The sequence below is a fragment of the Tachypleus tridentatus genome, chromosome 6, assembly GCF_004210375.1.
Source record: "Tachypleus tridentatus isolate NWPU-2018 chromosome 6, ASM421037v1, whole genome shotgun sequence".
In the NCBI taxonomy this organism is placed as follows: domain Eukaryota; kingdom Metazoa; phylum Arthropoda; class Merostomata; order Xiphosura; family Limulidae; genus Tachypleus; species Tachypleus tridentatus.
The window spans coordinates 42,457,926-42,474,407 of NC_134830.1; the positions used below are offsets into that span (position 1 = coordinate 42,457,926).

Consider the following 16,482-nt stretch of genomic DNA (forward strand, 5'->3'; position numbering starts at 1 on the left):
TCCGTAATTTAGCAGTGTATGACTAGAGGGAAGGCAGCTAGTCATCACCACCCACCGCCAACTCTTGGACCACTCTTTTACCAACGAATAGTGGGATTGACCGTAAATTTTTAACGCGTCTACGGCTGAAAGGACTAGCATGTTTGGTGTGACAGGAATTCGAACTCGCGACGTTCGGATTACAAGTCGATTGCCTTAACCACCTGGCCATGCCGGGCCACGAGTATTCGAACCCGTGATCCTCAGTCAGACAAACGATATACGTAATCAGGCAAAATGTGGGCGCATCGTCCAAAAATGATTGGTGACATTAAACGTTTATTCGTTTGTTTGTTAATTATTAAATTTAATGCAAAGCCACGTTAGGTTATCTGTTGTGTCCTTCACGCGGAATCAAACCCTAAATTTTAGCAATTTAAGTTCGTGTGGATCAGTTAAGGATCTAAAATATACAAGTGCATCATAACAAAATAAGATGTGAAAGAAATGTGGTTTATTTGTTAATAATAAAAAGCCATTATAGACAGGTGTTTTATAACAACACTGGTATTGAAACATATTCTGATATTAATTATTGTAAAATTTTATATTTTGTTAACTTGGATACATAACTATGTTTATTGTTTTTCATAGAAACCTTGCTAAATCCGCTTTATATTTACAGCAACCCACCCAGTGACACAGCGGCACGTCTGTGGGCTCACACTGTGAGAAACCTGGTTTCGATACCAGTTGTAGTTGTAGGCATAGCACAGATAGTCCATTGTGTAACTTTTTGCTTAATTTCAAAACAAATAAACAAACTATTAACAGCGCCTCCTCGATAGTTCAGCGGTAAGTCTTAGAGCTTATAACGCTGAAGCCGGATTTTGATACCTTCTATAGGCAGAGCATTAGCTTCGTGCTTTAAAAATAAACAAACATTAATAGAAACAACAAATAAAATAAAATATCCTTTAATTCATCCAGGAATTATGTTGTGTTGCTGCCCTCTGGTGCATGTAAATAGAGTAAGGTATCCGCTTTCCAGAGACAAACCCAATAGGAAAGTCGTTTGCTGAGGTTGGTTGACATTACGCATTATACATGCACATGGTAGAGCAAGTGGGATATTCCTGGTAAAAAAACATAAATTAAGAGCAACGTGTAATATATAAACGGCAAATAAAAAGGAAGATAAAGTTGGTATTCCCGTTCACAACAAGGGACTTTACCTCAATTTTTCTAAAAGGATATTTAATGTTTGATCTTACACACATATACATCATTGTTGCATGATTAATAAACATTATGAAACATTAGTTAGAATAAAAAAAATACTATGGAAATTCAAAGTTACCATCAGTGAATCTAATAGTATATTTTGCCAGTAAAGTTTAAGTATACTAGGAGATATAACTTAAAATCAATTGTTCGAGTTCTCCAACCAAAACATTCAACTGTTAAATTACGATAAAATATCATTAAAACTCGCTACCGCCTAAGTTTGCCACAATGCTCGAACAGGACGAAAATTCATAGCTGCGGTTCAGTTGTTTATATGATTACGAATATTTTGAACTGTTCAGAAAAGCGACTCGTTTGTTTTTACCACAGGCGTTGAAATATTAATCTAATAAGTATAATAAATCCAGAGCTTTCGCGTTTCGGATAAAATAAACCAATAAAGATACTCCCAGCTACATGATTAAACCAGTTCTGTACATAAAACTAGCTTCTTCGTGTCCTAATTTAAAAGTGAAAAAACAAACAAGTTGCTCATACATATGGTGGAATTACTTTGCTCATTTCTCAGCCAGCTCTCCAGTGGCACGGCGGAATGTCTGCTAATTTACAACGCTATAATCCGGCTTTCGATACCCGTGGTGGGCAGAGCATAGATATTTCATTGTGTAGTTTTGTGCTTAATTAACTACAAACAAACAAAATTTTCCATGTGGTGTGTGCTGAATTAAAAATACTTACAGACGTGATGTTATAGTATATATATAACTGAATTATTGTTATACCTTTTTAATCGAAAAACAACATCATGATACTTCCTGTGTCCACCAAGCGGAATTGAACCACTGATTTTAACGTTATAAATCCGAAGAGTTACCGCTGACCCACTAGGAAACTTATAAGAGAACGAACTTTTGAAAAATAGTCAATCTATTTCTTACACTGCAAATTTAAATTTGAAACTATGTACATACCCTTAAGATGATGGTTGGAAGTTTCTTCTCGCTCTGAGGATGCAGGAAGGATTTTACCCATTCATTTGCGATGTGTTTTAGCGTATTTGTTGCTGTATCATGCTACCAAATCATGTTACGATTACAGATAATAATATCTGAAGAACTCAAATGAAGCTTTAGCTTAAAAGAAAACAAATTCGATATACACACTTAAATATATATTGTGAATTATTCGCTAAATAAATTCTAAAACACGAGTGTTTACAACCAGTCACATATTTTGAAAACAGGCGTAAGAAAACTCACCATGAGTGTAAAATCTGAAATAACAAACGCTGTGATGCACTTCTCTTGACATACATTTAACATACCGTCTCAGTAAATACAGCATTATTATCCATAAATATATAACATTTTTCACGTGTTCTTAATTATCCACTCATTACAAAGACTGAATGAATGACGAACCAGCGTGTTTCTTCCATTTTGTTTTATTAAATTCAGTGAGATGAATCTCGATAGTTCTTCGTTAGTTTTATATTTTTCAATCATATGATTCACTTTATATTATCTCAACCATTCGTAAGATTCGCTTCCTTGTGATAACTTGCATAATTATTTAATACTTCAATAAGTGATTTTGTTTTTAAACTATTTACTATCATAACTAGGTTCACGTACTGAGCAATATTATATTTTAACCTGTTACACTACTTGGTGTAAAAAAAAAAGTAACCAAATAAACTGGGAAAATTACTGATTTTGGTGTGTCGGATTCGTAAGAAACTACTGTCCCTTGAAAATAAAACTACCCAAGTCTTATTAATCTCCCGATTTTCCTTTGTTTTTCAAACTTTATTCTCATTCGTTTGTGACACCACTAATGAAGATCAGTTTTGAAAACAGCCACATACAAAGTTTAAATACTATGGTTTAGAACAGATTACAAACTCAGTTGAGTTTCGTTTTGTTTGAATTTTTGAATTAAGGATATGAAATAAAGTGATAGGAGAGGCAGCTAGCTAGTCAACACCACCCACCGCCAACTCATGAGCTATTCTTTTACCAACAAATAGTGGAATCGATCATGACATTATAACGCACTCCATGACTAAAAGGGTGAGTATATTCGGTGAGAGACATTTGAACAATGACCCTCAAATTAGGAGCTGAGCTCCTAAGCCACCAGACCATCTCAGTAAAGAATTAGTAAGGTGACGAAACGAGAAATGTGCTATTTGTATGAAAGTTATAAAAATTTAATTCAACGGCAAGACATCAAGTAAGCCTTGTTAGGCTTAGAGAGTACCATTAGCAACAACAAAATATTCATTTATTGAATATTATTAAGTTTATAACATTAAAACAACATGGAAAAGTAAAATAACTTATCAAGTGTTTAAATATACATATTATATATTTGAATATATATATATATATACAATATATTTAATTAATACATATTTTTGATAGTCATACTCTATTTTCCCAATTGGATAGTTACCATTTCCAAATATAAATGGCCATTGCACAGCGTTATGTCTACGGACTTATAACGCTAAAAGCAGGGTTTCGATACCGGTTGTGGTCAGAGCACAGATAACCCCCTTGGTGTAGTATTTTTGCTTAACTACAAACAAACAAGCTGTGGAGCATACCATTCAAACTCTCGAGGCTGTTTGGTAAAACCTTAAAGTGGCTGACAGTTTATGGGAATATTCATGACAACCATTTTGTTTTGTTTGTTTTGAAATTTCTCACAAAGCTACTCGAGGGCTATCTGTGCTAGCCGTCCCTAATTTAGCAGTGTAAGACTAGAGGGAAGGCAACTAGTCATCACCACCCACCGCCAACTCTTGGGCTACTCTTTTACCAACGAATAGTGGGATTGACCGTCACATTATATACCCCCCACGGCTGGGAGGGCGAGCATGTTTAGCGCGACGCGGGCGCGAACCCGCGATCCTCGGATTACGAGTCGCACGCCTTACGCGCTTGGCCATGCCAGGCCTCATGACAACCAGAAATTCTAACTAACCAACATGATGGGTCCGGCATGGCCAAGTGGTTAAGGCACTCGACTTGTAATCCGAGGGTCGTGAGTTCAAATCCCACCAAACATGCTCGCCCTTTCAGCTGTGGGGGCGTTATAATGTTACGATCAATTCCACTATTTGTTGGTAAAAGAATAGCTCAACAGTTGCCAGTGGGTGGTGATGACCAGCTGCCTTCCCTCTAGTCTTACACTGCTAAATTATGGACAGCTAGCGCAGATAAGTCTTGTATAGCTTTGCGCGAAATTCGAAACAAACCAAACCAACACGATGGAAGAAAGCGCAATTCTTACGCTCCGAGCACTCAGGTTAAATTTCGTGGCGAATAGTGGCTAAACTTTGCTAATGTAAATTTGTATAGGTCTTGTTTATAAATCAATGTGGTTTACTTTTGTGTTATGTCACTAAGTAAGGTTGTACTTGATGTCCTGGTGGTTACATACCAGTCCTCCTAAAGTGTGTTCCGTAATTACACCTGGAGGTAAAGAAATATTAACATAGACTTTGTAATTCATATAAAAATTTACAATATTTTACTAGACGACAAATCTAAGTTCTTTCTCATACCTATCTGATGTAGTGGTTTTTCATATGCCATAAATCAGAGGTTCTCAAACTGTAGTCAGCAGCCCCCTGTGGTCCACGATAGTACGTAATGGTAATACATCAGCAATACGTTAAATTTATGAAATTACCATTTACTGAATAAGATAAAATGCTAAGATATTCTGAAACTAATATAGTCATATATATCCCAAATTAATGATTGTAATTAATATAAATTGAGTTATGTAAATTTGTTGTGCGCCTGGCACCGTTGTCTGTCGTTCGCAAAAACAAGACAGTTGATTTCCAGTTGGCTTGACACATCACAACATACGGATCTTCGTCCAAAGCTGTCAGACATTAACCCAGAAATTCGCAAGATCGTTTACATTAAAGTAAGTCATAAGATATTTTATTTTTCCATATTTTATTATCTTTTCTTAAAACTAGAATGACTCTGTAAAGGTAGTAAAATACGCATACGGTACACCAGTTACACATGATAAAAACTATTTTTAACGGGAGGTGGTCTGTTGGTACAGTGAAGAAGATGAAGGACTCCGCCAATTGGCAAAGTTCGGGACTCCTGCCCTCTATAATAATACTGCCAAGACAGACGTAGTTAACCGTAAGTGATAATACTATTAAAACAGACGTAGTTACTCCGGGAAATTGCTATGTTATGATGAGAAAAGCAATTCTGATGTTGTACGTCTTTGCCTCTTACATTGACGATATTTGTAAGAATGTATTTTGCAATTGTCCCCATTAATTGTGATCTGGGTAGATTTTAACAGCAAGATAGACCATTTCTGCTCATTTTTGTTTCTGAATACCTTTGCTTCTTTGATATTGTTTGAGTTGGAATTGGTTTAGTCCTTTAGGTAGTGCCTGAGTGACAGATATGACGTTGGTTACATGAGAACTAGACTAGCTTCTAAATGATACCATGTACTGCAAGTACATGTTGGTGAACACGTTTTGATGCAACAGCACAGGCGTGTCTTCTGTTATATATTTGAATCAGCTGAGATATATTTTATTACGTACATGAATCTGATATTTATGAGAGTACACTGTTCAGTGGCACAGCTGCATGTCTGCAGACTCGCAAAGCTACACAATGGGCTATCTGTGCTCTGCCCACCATGGGTATCAAAAATCTACAAGACTACAGCTGTTCAGACGAATGAATAATTTAGACATGAAATAATTGAGATATGGTAAATTTGGTGGAAACTCCAGTGATTAGCTTCGGCTACAATGAGGTACATAAACGAAAACGCACAGTTACTATGGGATGCACATATTACAATCCAGGAATGAAGAAGCGTTGTAAGCTATGGTTTAATTTAGATGCTTGTTGCTAGAAGCAGCGTATGATAACGTCATCGAAAGATTCTGGGAAAGCTAGTGATCTCTAAGTTTAGTGTATTAAGTAGAAAAAGAGTGATAATATAAATGTCAGGTAGTGAATTAGTTAGTAAGTGAAGTATTCCGTGAGTGAATCAGTTCAATGTCTTTCACTTAGTGAAATATTCAGTTATTAAACTAAACAGGTTAGGGTGCTTTGTTATCAATTTGCAAGTAAGTTTATATGTTATTTTTATGTAATTTTTATTCAGATTTGTAAACTTATGTTTACGTTTCAGCACACACGAAACATTTAGTCTATTGACTCGTAAAAGTTCATCTCGTGCATACATATTTTGATACCCCTCACGGCGAAGATAGCCTAGTTGCTTTGCGTCATAAAACGTTTTGTTTTTGTTTCTAGAATATCGAAAACACAAACGGTTACACGGTCGGCTAACCAGAACTTATAATAAAAAATCGCCTTTATTCGCAAGTGTATTTATAAAAACGTCACCTAAAAAACTCTGAAATATGTGCCTACCACGTGGTTGATTTGATATTTTTTTTACACATTCCTTTATTCGAAAGCCATCCTATTTCAAATTTACAACTAATTTTCAGTGTTCTTGGTAATATACTTCTGTAGTAAAAGAGATGCTTATAATCTTCCATAACCCAAATCTTTTTATAGGTTGTTTGTGTGTAAAAGATAGAATTTTAAATACAAAATCTTGCGTAGACTTGGAGAAATGACTTTATTAATTTCCAGTTTTGAAGAAGGTTACTATTGCGTTCGGTTACTATCATTTGATTTGCCAAACTTCCTATTGGTTCGGAATTGAAATTAAGACTAAATTTTACTCATCTCCCACTCATTGGTTTTAGTTTTTTTCTTCCCAGTGCTTCAACGTGCAAATATGTAGCTGTAAACCGTTGAGTTTTTTTTAGTACAGATACACCTACTGATATTTCAGCTTGAAAGAACGTATTATGCAACATATTAAACGTATTATTATTCCATTCCCGCATCCCACAACTTTTCAGCAACTCGTCTGGTCTAACAGGTTTGAAACAACGCACACATTCAAACAGAACTATGATAATAGCAAAAGAAGTATGCAACACGCTCGGTTGCTCACGTGGCGAATTTAAATATTTTTAGGGCAAGTTCACGCCCTGCAGCTTCGTTTGCGTGGCGTTTTAGTCTGAACATTCAGCTCGTACACAACGAATCTGTACACACCGTACCAGCCAGCTGTGTTGGTAGGACAGTGCCTTAGGGACCAAACGTCCTTCAGTTCTTCGCACTTCAACACTAGTACAGCTTGTCTCGTTTCGAAAAACATTTTTCTTTCTCAAAATTTTCTTCCCTGTTATATGGTTAAGAAAACCCTCGTAAACAACTGAGTAATGGTTAAAGTGAGAGACATGGTAGGTGGAAAGCAAGGTAATTTATACGCTCCTGAAATGAAAACAAGAGAAAAAAAAAATAAGGTTTTTGGATGGTGGACATTTTTTGTTCAAGAGTATTAATTTATGAAAAAAAAATCATGCATCGTTATTAGACGAGAAATAGGGCAATACAACTGAAAGAACCACCGGGTATAATCTGTTCATCTGTTTTTGTAGCCCTATTTTTATTAATATTAGTTATTTGCGATTTCACGAACTTGAACTTAATAAAGGGTTTCGTCTATGTATTATCTGCTGTAGAATATTTCGCGGACCAAATCTCAGCGATCACGAGCTTTAAACATGCTAATCTGACGTTGGATTTATACTATTGTGATTTCTTTACCCAGAAAGACTGAACTCACCACTAAACCCTGTGTAAACATTAAATATTATTAATACAATAAAAGGTAATTGTAATTTTATATCACTCAGACAAATTTTTTTTTTTTGCTTCAACCTAAGTTTCCGGAACGTTATGACTCATAAATATTCCGTTTAAAGAAATATTGATATAATTAAACATGACATAACACAAATGTGCTGAAAACGCTTTGTATATATGTGGGAATATATTTTTATTTATGGATCCAAGCGCAAAGCTACACAATGAGCTACCTGTTCTGTGCTCACCACAGGGATCGAACCTTCAAATGTCACGTTATAAGACTACAAGATTACCGCTTCAGTGACTAGCTAGTAATAGTCGTGCCTTCACACTGTTAGTACTGGTGTGTAGGTCACGTTTTTTAATTTTGAACCAAAAGAATGATAAACTGATATTAAAGTATGTTAAATTTATACGTTCATAGTAGGATTGTACCAGATTTAATGAGGAAGGTGGACAGCCTCGGTGTACCATGTAACACTAGTACAATTTAACAAAATAACTTTTTGTGGGCAAAGTTCTGTAACGTTAGGTCAACTTTAGCTTCGAGTCATGTTCACCATTCATTCTACTTCTGTATTTAGACTTTAAAGCTACAAATGATAAATGAGTTACGGACTTGAAAATTCACCTACATAAATTCAAACGAATATTTTTTAAAAAAGAAGAAAATATAGTTAACATTATAAAATTTCGTTCCAGAGTTGATAAATAAATGTATTCACTAGAATATTTTTTAAATTTTTTTGTATCATTTGTTGTCAGGCCTGTAAACATGAGGTGCAATAAGGCATCACGTATTGAAAAATGACGAAGTTAATATGTAATTGTGTAGTTGAAGAAAATGTACCAGAAAACAAAGTGCTTTGTCTTCGAGTTCTGTATACTCTCCAGTTCTCTGAATCCAAATAATCAATTTGGATATAAGCATTTTTGTTTACCCTCTGATCTTATTGTCCACCCCAAACCAACATTATTCATATTTCCTAAAGAAACCCGCAGACAGATCATCATTAGTTTATAGACCCGGCATGGCCAGGTGGTTGGGGCGCTCGATTAATAATCTGAGGGTCGCGCGTTCGAATCCCGTCATACCAAACACGCTTGACCTCTCAGCTGTGGGGGCGTTATAATGTTACATTCGATCCCACTATTCGTTGGTTAAAAGAGTATTCGAAGGATTGGCGATGACTAGCTAGCTGCCTTCCCTCTAGCTTTACACTTTTAAATTACGGATGGCTAGCGCAGATGGCCCTTATATAGCTTTGTGCGAAGTTCAAAAACAAACATTATTTTACAGTAGGCGAAGACTACCAAGTAAGGAATGCATTTTCGTACTTTAAACTCAAAAGCCATATTACGTAGAGTTTTAAAGATTTCCATTTAATTTATATATATGTTACTCCTGCTTGTATAGCTGAATTCTTAAAGTTTTCTAACGTCCACTTCTTCGGGATATGCAAACCTTTCTTTCTGATAATTATAAAACTTTTAGTAGAACCACCTAAAGGGATCTTGGGAACCTAATTAATATGGAAAACATGAGTCTGGCATTTCTAGAAGGAAGTTATGCCAAGTATCCTTTTTGCCGTTTTTATTCTTTATCTATATTGGGGCTGTGCTTATTGAGTAATATTGCAACACAGGTCGTTGTCATTGAAGGTGTGTGTAAATAAAATTTATATGACCCACAAAGTTGTACATAATAGAATAATAATAGAATCGTTGATATCTCTTGATAACTTTGGTCACTTTTAACGTTTTAAGTAAATAACAATAACATGTATTTAAAATAATTATTTCAAGAAAAGTCTCCCGGTGGAACAGCTATACAAATATGGGCTTCCAACACTAAAATCCTGTGTTCAGTTCCGTGCGATAGAAACCGTAGATAGCTCAATGTGGCTTTTTTAAAAATTCAAACAAACACTATAATAAAGTTCTTGCCAACTCATTAAAATATTAACAGTAAATGAAAGCAGAATTAGAAATTACTGGGAAGTTACGTGTTGTTGTTGTTTGTTTGTTTTTTTCTCTCTCGTGTTGAAAGCTTTATTAATGATTTGTCTGGGGAAATCTGTATCACCAGAAATGAAGGTTCGACTCTTTACGCTAGTTCGTGCGCCTTTCTTTTGTTTGTTATTATTTTTCACCATTTTGTTTTGGAAAAGAGAAATCATACATTGTGTATAAATAGTTCCGAGTCACGCGTGACTGCGTCACCCATACCCGAAATGTTCGTTTCACGCTACTGCTCAACAAAAACACAACTTCCCCATTCAATTGTGGTAGCGTGTTAAGGCAGGTCAGCCTACAAACAATACAAAACTCAAGATTTTAGTTTACTTACATCTCCCCTGTCTTCGGTACTTTAAACTGTGATTGCTGGCACTAAAAACACCCTTAAGGCATTATAGCATGTTGAAACGGTTAACCCACTTATAAAATATACAGGGAAATCCGTTACTGACTGGTTGTGGAAAATATTTCTCATATACGTACAACTGATTTCCGGGTTTCATAAACCGTACCTGATTACAAAATTCATTTGTGAAATTGTGCAGTTTTGTATATTACTTTATTTACTGGTATTAATTTAAAATACACACACACACACACACACACATATTCATATATACACACACACACACAACGTGTATATATATATATTACTTTTATTTCTGAGCCCAGTGCTTTAAAAATATAACGGTCGATTTTGTGTGTTGTTATAACTATCACAGATAGTTGTTGTACATGTGAGGAAAAAAATATTTAATTTAACAGTTTTTGTCAGATATTACTAACATGCGCAAATTAAATATTAATATATTAGGTATGTAATATTATTCTTACGCTTTCTTACAATACTAAATATATTGCTCTGTTTGTTACTTTGAGAATTCATTGTTATTATAACTGTATTTCAAATCTGACGTGTTTTTCGTACAGTGTCGTGTGCACAAATTACTCTCAGTATCTTCATGTTGAGATTTGAACGTCACGTTTTGGCACATTGCCATGGTCTTACTAGCGGCGCAGAACGATCAATATATTGTGACGTCACTCGCGTATAGACAGCTGCGGCATTCTTGATGTTAATACTGCGCCAGTCCTTACACGCTGCGGCAGTTGATGGAAACTAAAATTAAAGAAGAAATTTAGAAGTAAGCATTTTCGTTATTTTACTAGAAGCATTACGAACATCGATATATTTATATTTTATACATTCTACAACTGACTCAGTGCTAACTAAGAACGAGATTATATTTTTGTTATCTCTAACTAGTTTGATGTATTTATTGTAAACTCGTTCCAAATCTTTTGTCAATGTACAATAAATTTAGTTAACTAATCAATATAATTACTGATTTAAACTGTACAATTTAAAATGTCTCATTAACTGACGCAAAATCGTGAACAGTTAAAACTTTGCTGTTTGTTTTCCAGTTTCTTGTAGTTATCCACCAATACGTACTCTACAGTTGTGACATCTTAAGTTTTGTTGGGCCTTCTCTTAACGAACGAGTCCATTCCCTCTTCCCCAATGACCACATTCCGTTTCTTGTCGTTGTAGTTATGACATCATCGTTCAGTACTGGTATTAAACTTAACAGAAACCGGGGGCGGGTCTCACTGCGCGTGCGCTAGTTAGAGCAAACGGTCGGTCTTAACTAAGTAAATCGTGAAGCGATAGGAAGCGACACTAGGTGGTGCAAACAGTGTAAGGACTGGAAAGAACCGGACCAAGTTGTACAATCTCCATGGTGAAGATGTCGACACTATCTCGTGGCCATAGGCAGCAATGCTACTTGTGCGATCTGCCTAGAATGCCATGGGCTATGCTGCATGACTTTTCGGAACCCGTATGCCGAGGTTGTGTGAATTACGAAGGTGCGGATCGTATCGAGGTTGTTATAGAAACGGCCCGCCAAATGAAACGGGCTCATGGGTTCCAGGATAATCGGCAGAATTACAAATCTCAGCCGTCGGCAGTTACTGGTAGAAACCATCACGACTCTCTGAATGGAGCAGCAGTGTCTGTTGAGGCGACGGTTTTGCCTTCTCATGCCATCACTGTGACTGCATCTGCCATCCCGCGGACAGCTGTGGCCGTAGACCGATTTACTATTCACGACGTTCGATCACGTGCATTGTTGGATTATAGTAACCAGCGCTTACAAGCTCAGAGAATAGAAGAAGTCCCTCACGATGCTACATCAGTTGCCCTGAATCGAAAAAGCCCGAATTTAGTTGCCCGAACACCTCCTCTCGCAGCACTAGCTATAGCCCATCCCCCGGCACACGTAGCACTGTCATCCTCAGGCGGTCGTCAAAACTCCATATCAGGCAAAAGGCCAAATGACAGAGACGAAGATGAAAACTCGAATCATTCTAGCAGTTCCGAGAGTAGCCACAAACGAATCTTTCAGGATGAACACGTTGCAGTTCGTCCACCCTTAACGCGGGGAGAAAGTCTTCCAACTGCAGTGATGGGTATGCCTTTTGACGCCAGGTACAAAAAAGGATCACCCCATGGTTGGTCGGATGTACTCCTTCGAAGGGGCTTCGGTGTCTGGCTTAAGAGCCGCCACTGGTAAGTGTTGTTAAACCAATGTTGTTTTAAACAGTGCTGAAAACTCTGTTCCTTTGTTACGAAGTCATTTATGCGTTGTTAATTATAACTTTTTCAATTTTTTTTTCAATATACATACGATAATAAATGTATTTGTTGGTTTGAGTGTAACTTAATATTAGTTCACGATATTAAGGTGTATGTGCTGATGTGCACATGATGTTGTGTGTCTATGTTGAAACACGAGCCTCTAAACATGAGATAATATAGATATTATACATGGCCCGAATTGATAGATATTGCAGATAACGTTCATTCTCGTGATGAAATTAATCCATGAACTTTTTGCATGGTACATGCTCCAAACGGTTTTCCGGGTTAATAAATGCGCGTATAATGCATGCACTAACAGTATGGTATTTAAATGATGAAAACTACAATATAGAATGATATATATATACATACATACAAGTTTTAATTTTGTCGAGTTCCACTATGTTGTAGTGTTATAACTTAAAAGACACAATACAACAGGGCGCAGATGGTCAAGTTACTTTGCACCTTAAAACGCCAAATCCACCACCATCGATACGACAGATTGTTCTGTTTCGTAAATTCACGAGATGATAACAGTTTGGATCACGTGTGAATTCAAGTAATGCACAATATCAGCCGTTCACGTGTATGAGAATAAATAATTATATTTAACACTAGGATAAATGACTTTTATAACACCAAAATGTTGTTTTTATTTAGACACAACGTTTCGTTTTACAGTCTTCTACACACGAGTGTGCATCACAGAGATTAACTAAGGAGAAATAATAACTGGCGATAATTCGTCGACTAAACTGGCTGTAACGTACTGAAATATTAAATTAATATTTTGAGTTAAATGAAGAAAAAATTGTAGCTCCTTAAATTACGTTTTACTTTAGTGAAATCTAGTAATTACACGACATTTTTGCACATTAAATTTTTTCCGAGGAAACAATCCGTACACACACACACTTTCTTTTTTTCCTGAGGAAACATACAAAAGTTCACTTTAATTGTGTATATATAAATGATGACAGTGTAATGTGATACCAAGTGCCACGTGATTCGTGAATAACAGTTTTTGTGTCTACTTGCGTGATAAACTAAAAACCGAAATGTCGTGTTAAGTCATAAGTGAATAAATGCATATGTTAAATTAGCTGAGGACATGCTGCGACACGCGGTTATTCTGTCAAGAAAAAACGTTGGAAGTCAGTCTTGTTGGTTGTTATGGTTGTATGTGATGTGTTACGGTCTCACGTTAAAATCACGTATTACTTATATACTGTGTGATATAGCGTCAAATGACGATATTCACCTTCGCTGGTTGGTTTATTCAACCTACTTACATATGAAGGTACCATTATACAACAAAAACTAGCCTTCATAGCGACATTGGTATATAAAATTAAATTTAAAATATGATTTATGAATATTTTTAGTCGTTAATTATAAATGTTTCTTTTATTGTCTTGTGTCTGTGTTTTGTTTACACATAAGATAATGCCATATGACGGTATAAAAATATATTTAAAATGTAATGATCAAAGAACAGTTGAAATGGACTTTGGTCTTCAGAATTTTTTTGTATATTTTGTATTAATTAAAATTTAAATAATTATGTCTGGCTAAAATATTGAGTGATATTAATAATTATTTAACGATCAGTATTATTATTTTTGTTGTATTAGCTTCTACAAGCGTTTCTAGTCCATTGGTTACATCTGCACCTATTATGAACAGTCGCTCTACATCATCACCAGAGGGCGCTACGCCAGCGACCTCGCAGAATGGACCATCACCAATGGCGGCTCTTATGTCTGTTGCTGACAATCTCACTCCTGGATCACCAAGAGGGGCTATCCCTAGTTCAGAGCTGGTGTCACAGCCTGGTGGAGCGACTAGGCCATCATCTGCTGCCCGTCATTCCCCTAATGTAGCGCCTTCTACTGCTGGAAAGAAAACATCTACTGGAGTTCGTCATAACTCTGGAAATTCCGCCTCAGAAGGGGAAAACAACAACACTAGCACGACTTCTACAACTACATCTCCCGATACACACACAGCCACTGGCCTCAAGTGTACCCTTTGTAACGAGAGATTGGAGGACACTCATTTTGTCCAGTGTCCATCAGTACAACATCACAAGTTCTGTTTCCCATGCTCTCGCGAGAGTATCAAAAGCCAGGGTGCAGCTAATGGAAATGAAGTTTACTGTCCAAGTGGAGAAAAGTGCCCTCTGGTGGGATCCAATGTCCCATGGGCTTTCATGCAAGGAGAAATTGCCACTATTCTAGGTGATGATTTGAATCCAGGAAAAGGAAAGAAAGAGAGAGATACTTAAACAACGAAAGAAAGAAAAATAATAACAGAAAAATTTGAAGAAAGTAATATATGTGAAATGGAACAGTGTCACAGTTATTCCTTTTGAAACCCACGTGTGGAATTCGTGAAAGAAACCACGTCTGCTTTGGTTTTGTGGAAGTAGTATTTGTTGGCCAGCTAGTTTTGGAGCTGACGAAACCCAGAAAGAGTAAAAGTAAAGGAGTCGAATTCCTTTGAGCTTTTGATAGACCAGTTATTGGTCTTTTGGAGCAAATGTTAAAAGCGAAATATGAGAAGAGGGAAAATGAGTTTAGAAGGAAAGGTTTTTCCGTATACAGGAATAAAAATAAGTTTGGGAAAAAAACCGACAAACGACGTAATCGTCGTTTCCACGTTTCTTTGTGTCCTTGTTACAGTTCAATGTAAAGAGGGCTATTATGATTTATATCTGATTATTAATAATGTTTCCGCTTACTGTAGGAAACATTTTTGTTATTACTGTGTAAGTGTACGTTTGACGCATTCGCCTGAAAATTGTTTACGTGTTTGAATATCGATTGTTAGATATTTCGCTAATAAGAATTAATACATTCTGGAAAATTGTATATTTTGTGCTGGTATTGTAATAGTCGTTTGTGAGCGTGAAGTTGTGGTGTCCAGTTCTTGATGTTCTTCTGTCACTGAACATTTCGATCTGTTGCCAAACGTTATATTACTTTTCTTAACATTCTTTTTTTTTTTTTTTCGTTAAAAACGAAACTGTTTTACAAAATGTAATAAGAAATTTGCTTTAACGCGATTGTATTTCTGGTGTGTTTCAACTAGTCATGTGAGCTTCGAACTCGAAGTTAACGTTATTTGATTTTTGTTACAACTATTTAGTTGTGCTTTTTTTTTCAGTAACTGCTCGTATTGTTCATGAAAGTAAATAAAGATAAATAAAAATAGTTCGGTTTGATACATTTCTTACTGTCCAATAAAATAACTTCTCAGGTACGAATTGTCTTCAAAGTATCCGAACCCTGATATCAAACTATGAAGAAAGCTTTGTTTCATAACATCCTCTGAACTAGATATCAGATTAATGTAAAGTTTTAAAAAAGTTCAGGTTTTTATTTGTTGTTTGAACATTTAATAAACACAATACAGATAGTAATAACTAATACATTGTTTTTATTTCCCTTGAACAAGTTCGTGTGTTTTATGCCTAATATCTCGCCATGGAACGTATACGGCAACAAACCGTAGATCATAACACTTTTAAGTGAAACGCCAAGTGGTAGTTTTCAGTGAAAATTAGTGGTTGCTATCTGATAGCTTAACAGTACCTGGAGGCAAAGAAACTACTTCGGTCAAATCAAAAAGTCATCAAACTGATGAAAAGTCCGTAAGTTTCTTAGCTGATGTTTCAAATCTTCTCACCGGTTGATTCCAGCAAAAGACACAATATAGCTTATATAAGATACTGACCAACACCTTAAGTTTTCTCAGCAGTATTGGGTGAATTACTGTAAACAACAACACTATACGTTAGTAAGTCAAACTATATCGAAGGAACTAAAGTAAGTC

The 16,482-nt window shown here is 36.0% G+C and overlaps 1 protein-coding gene across 1 annotated transcript; it reads left to right on the forward strand.

Annotated features, from left to right (window-relative positions):
* Window positions 1-10,641: 10,641 nt before the first annotated feature.
* LOC143251601 (interferon regulatory factor 2-binding protein 2-B-like) lies at window positions 10,642-15,860 on the forward strand. The gene is given in 3 exon segments (XM_076502871.1): window positions 10,642-12,493; window positions 12,495-12,570; window positions 14,280-15,860. Coding segments are annotated over 3 exon segments (1,485 nt in total). The 5' UTR covers window positions 10,642-11,737; the 3' UTR covers window positions 14,933-15,860.
* Window positions 15,861-16,482: the final 622 nt, after the last annotated feature.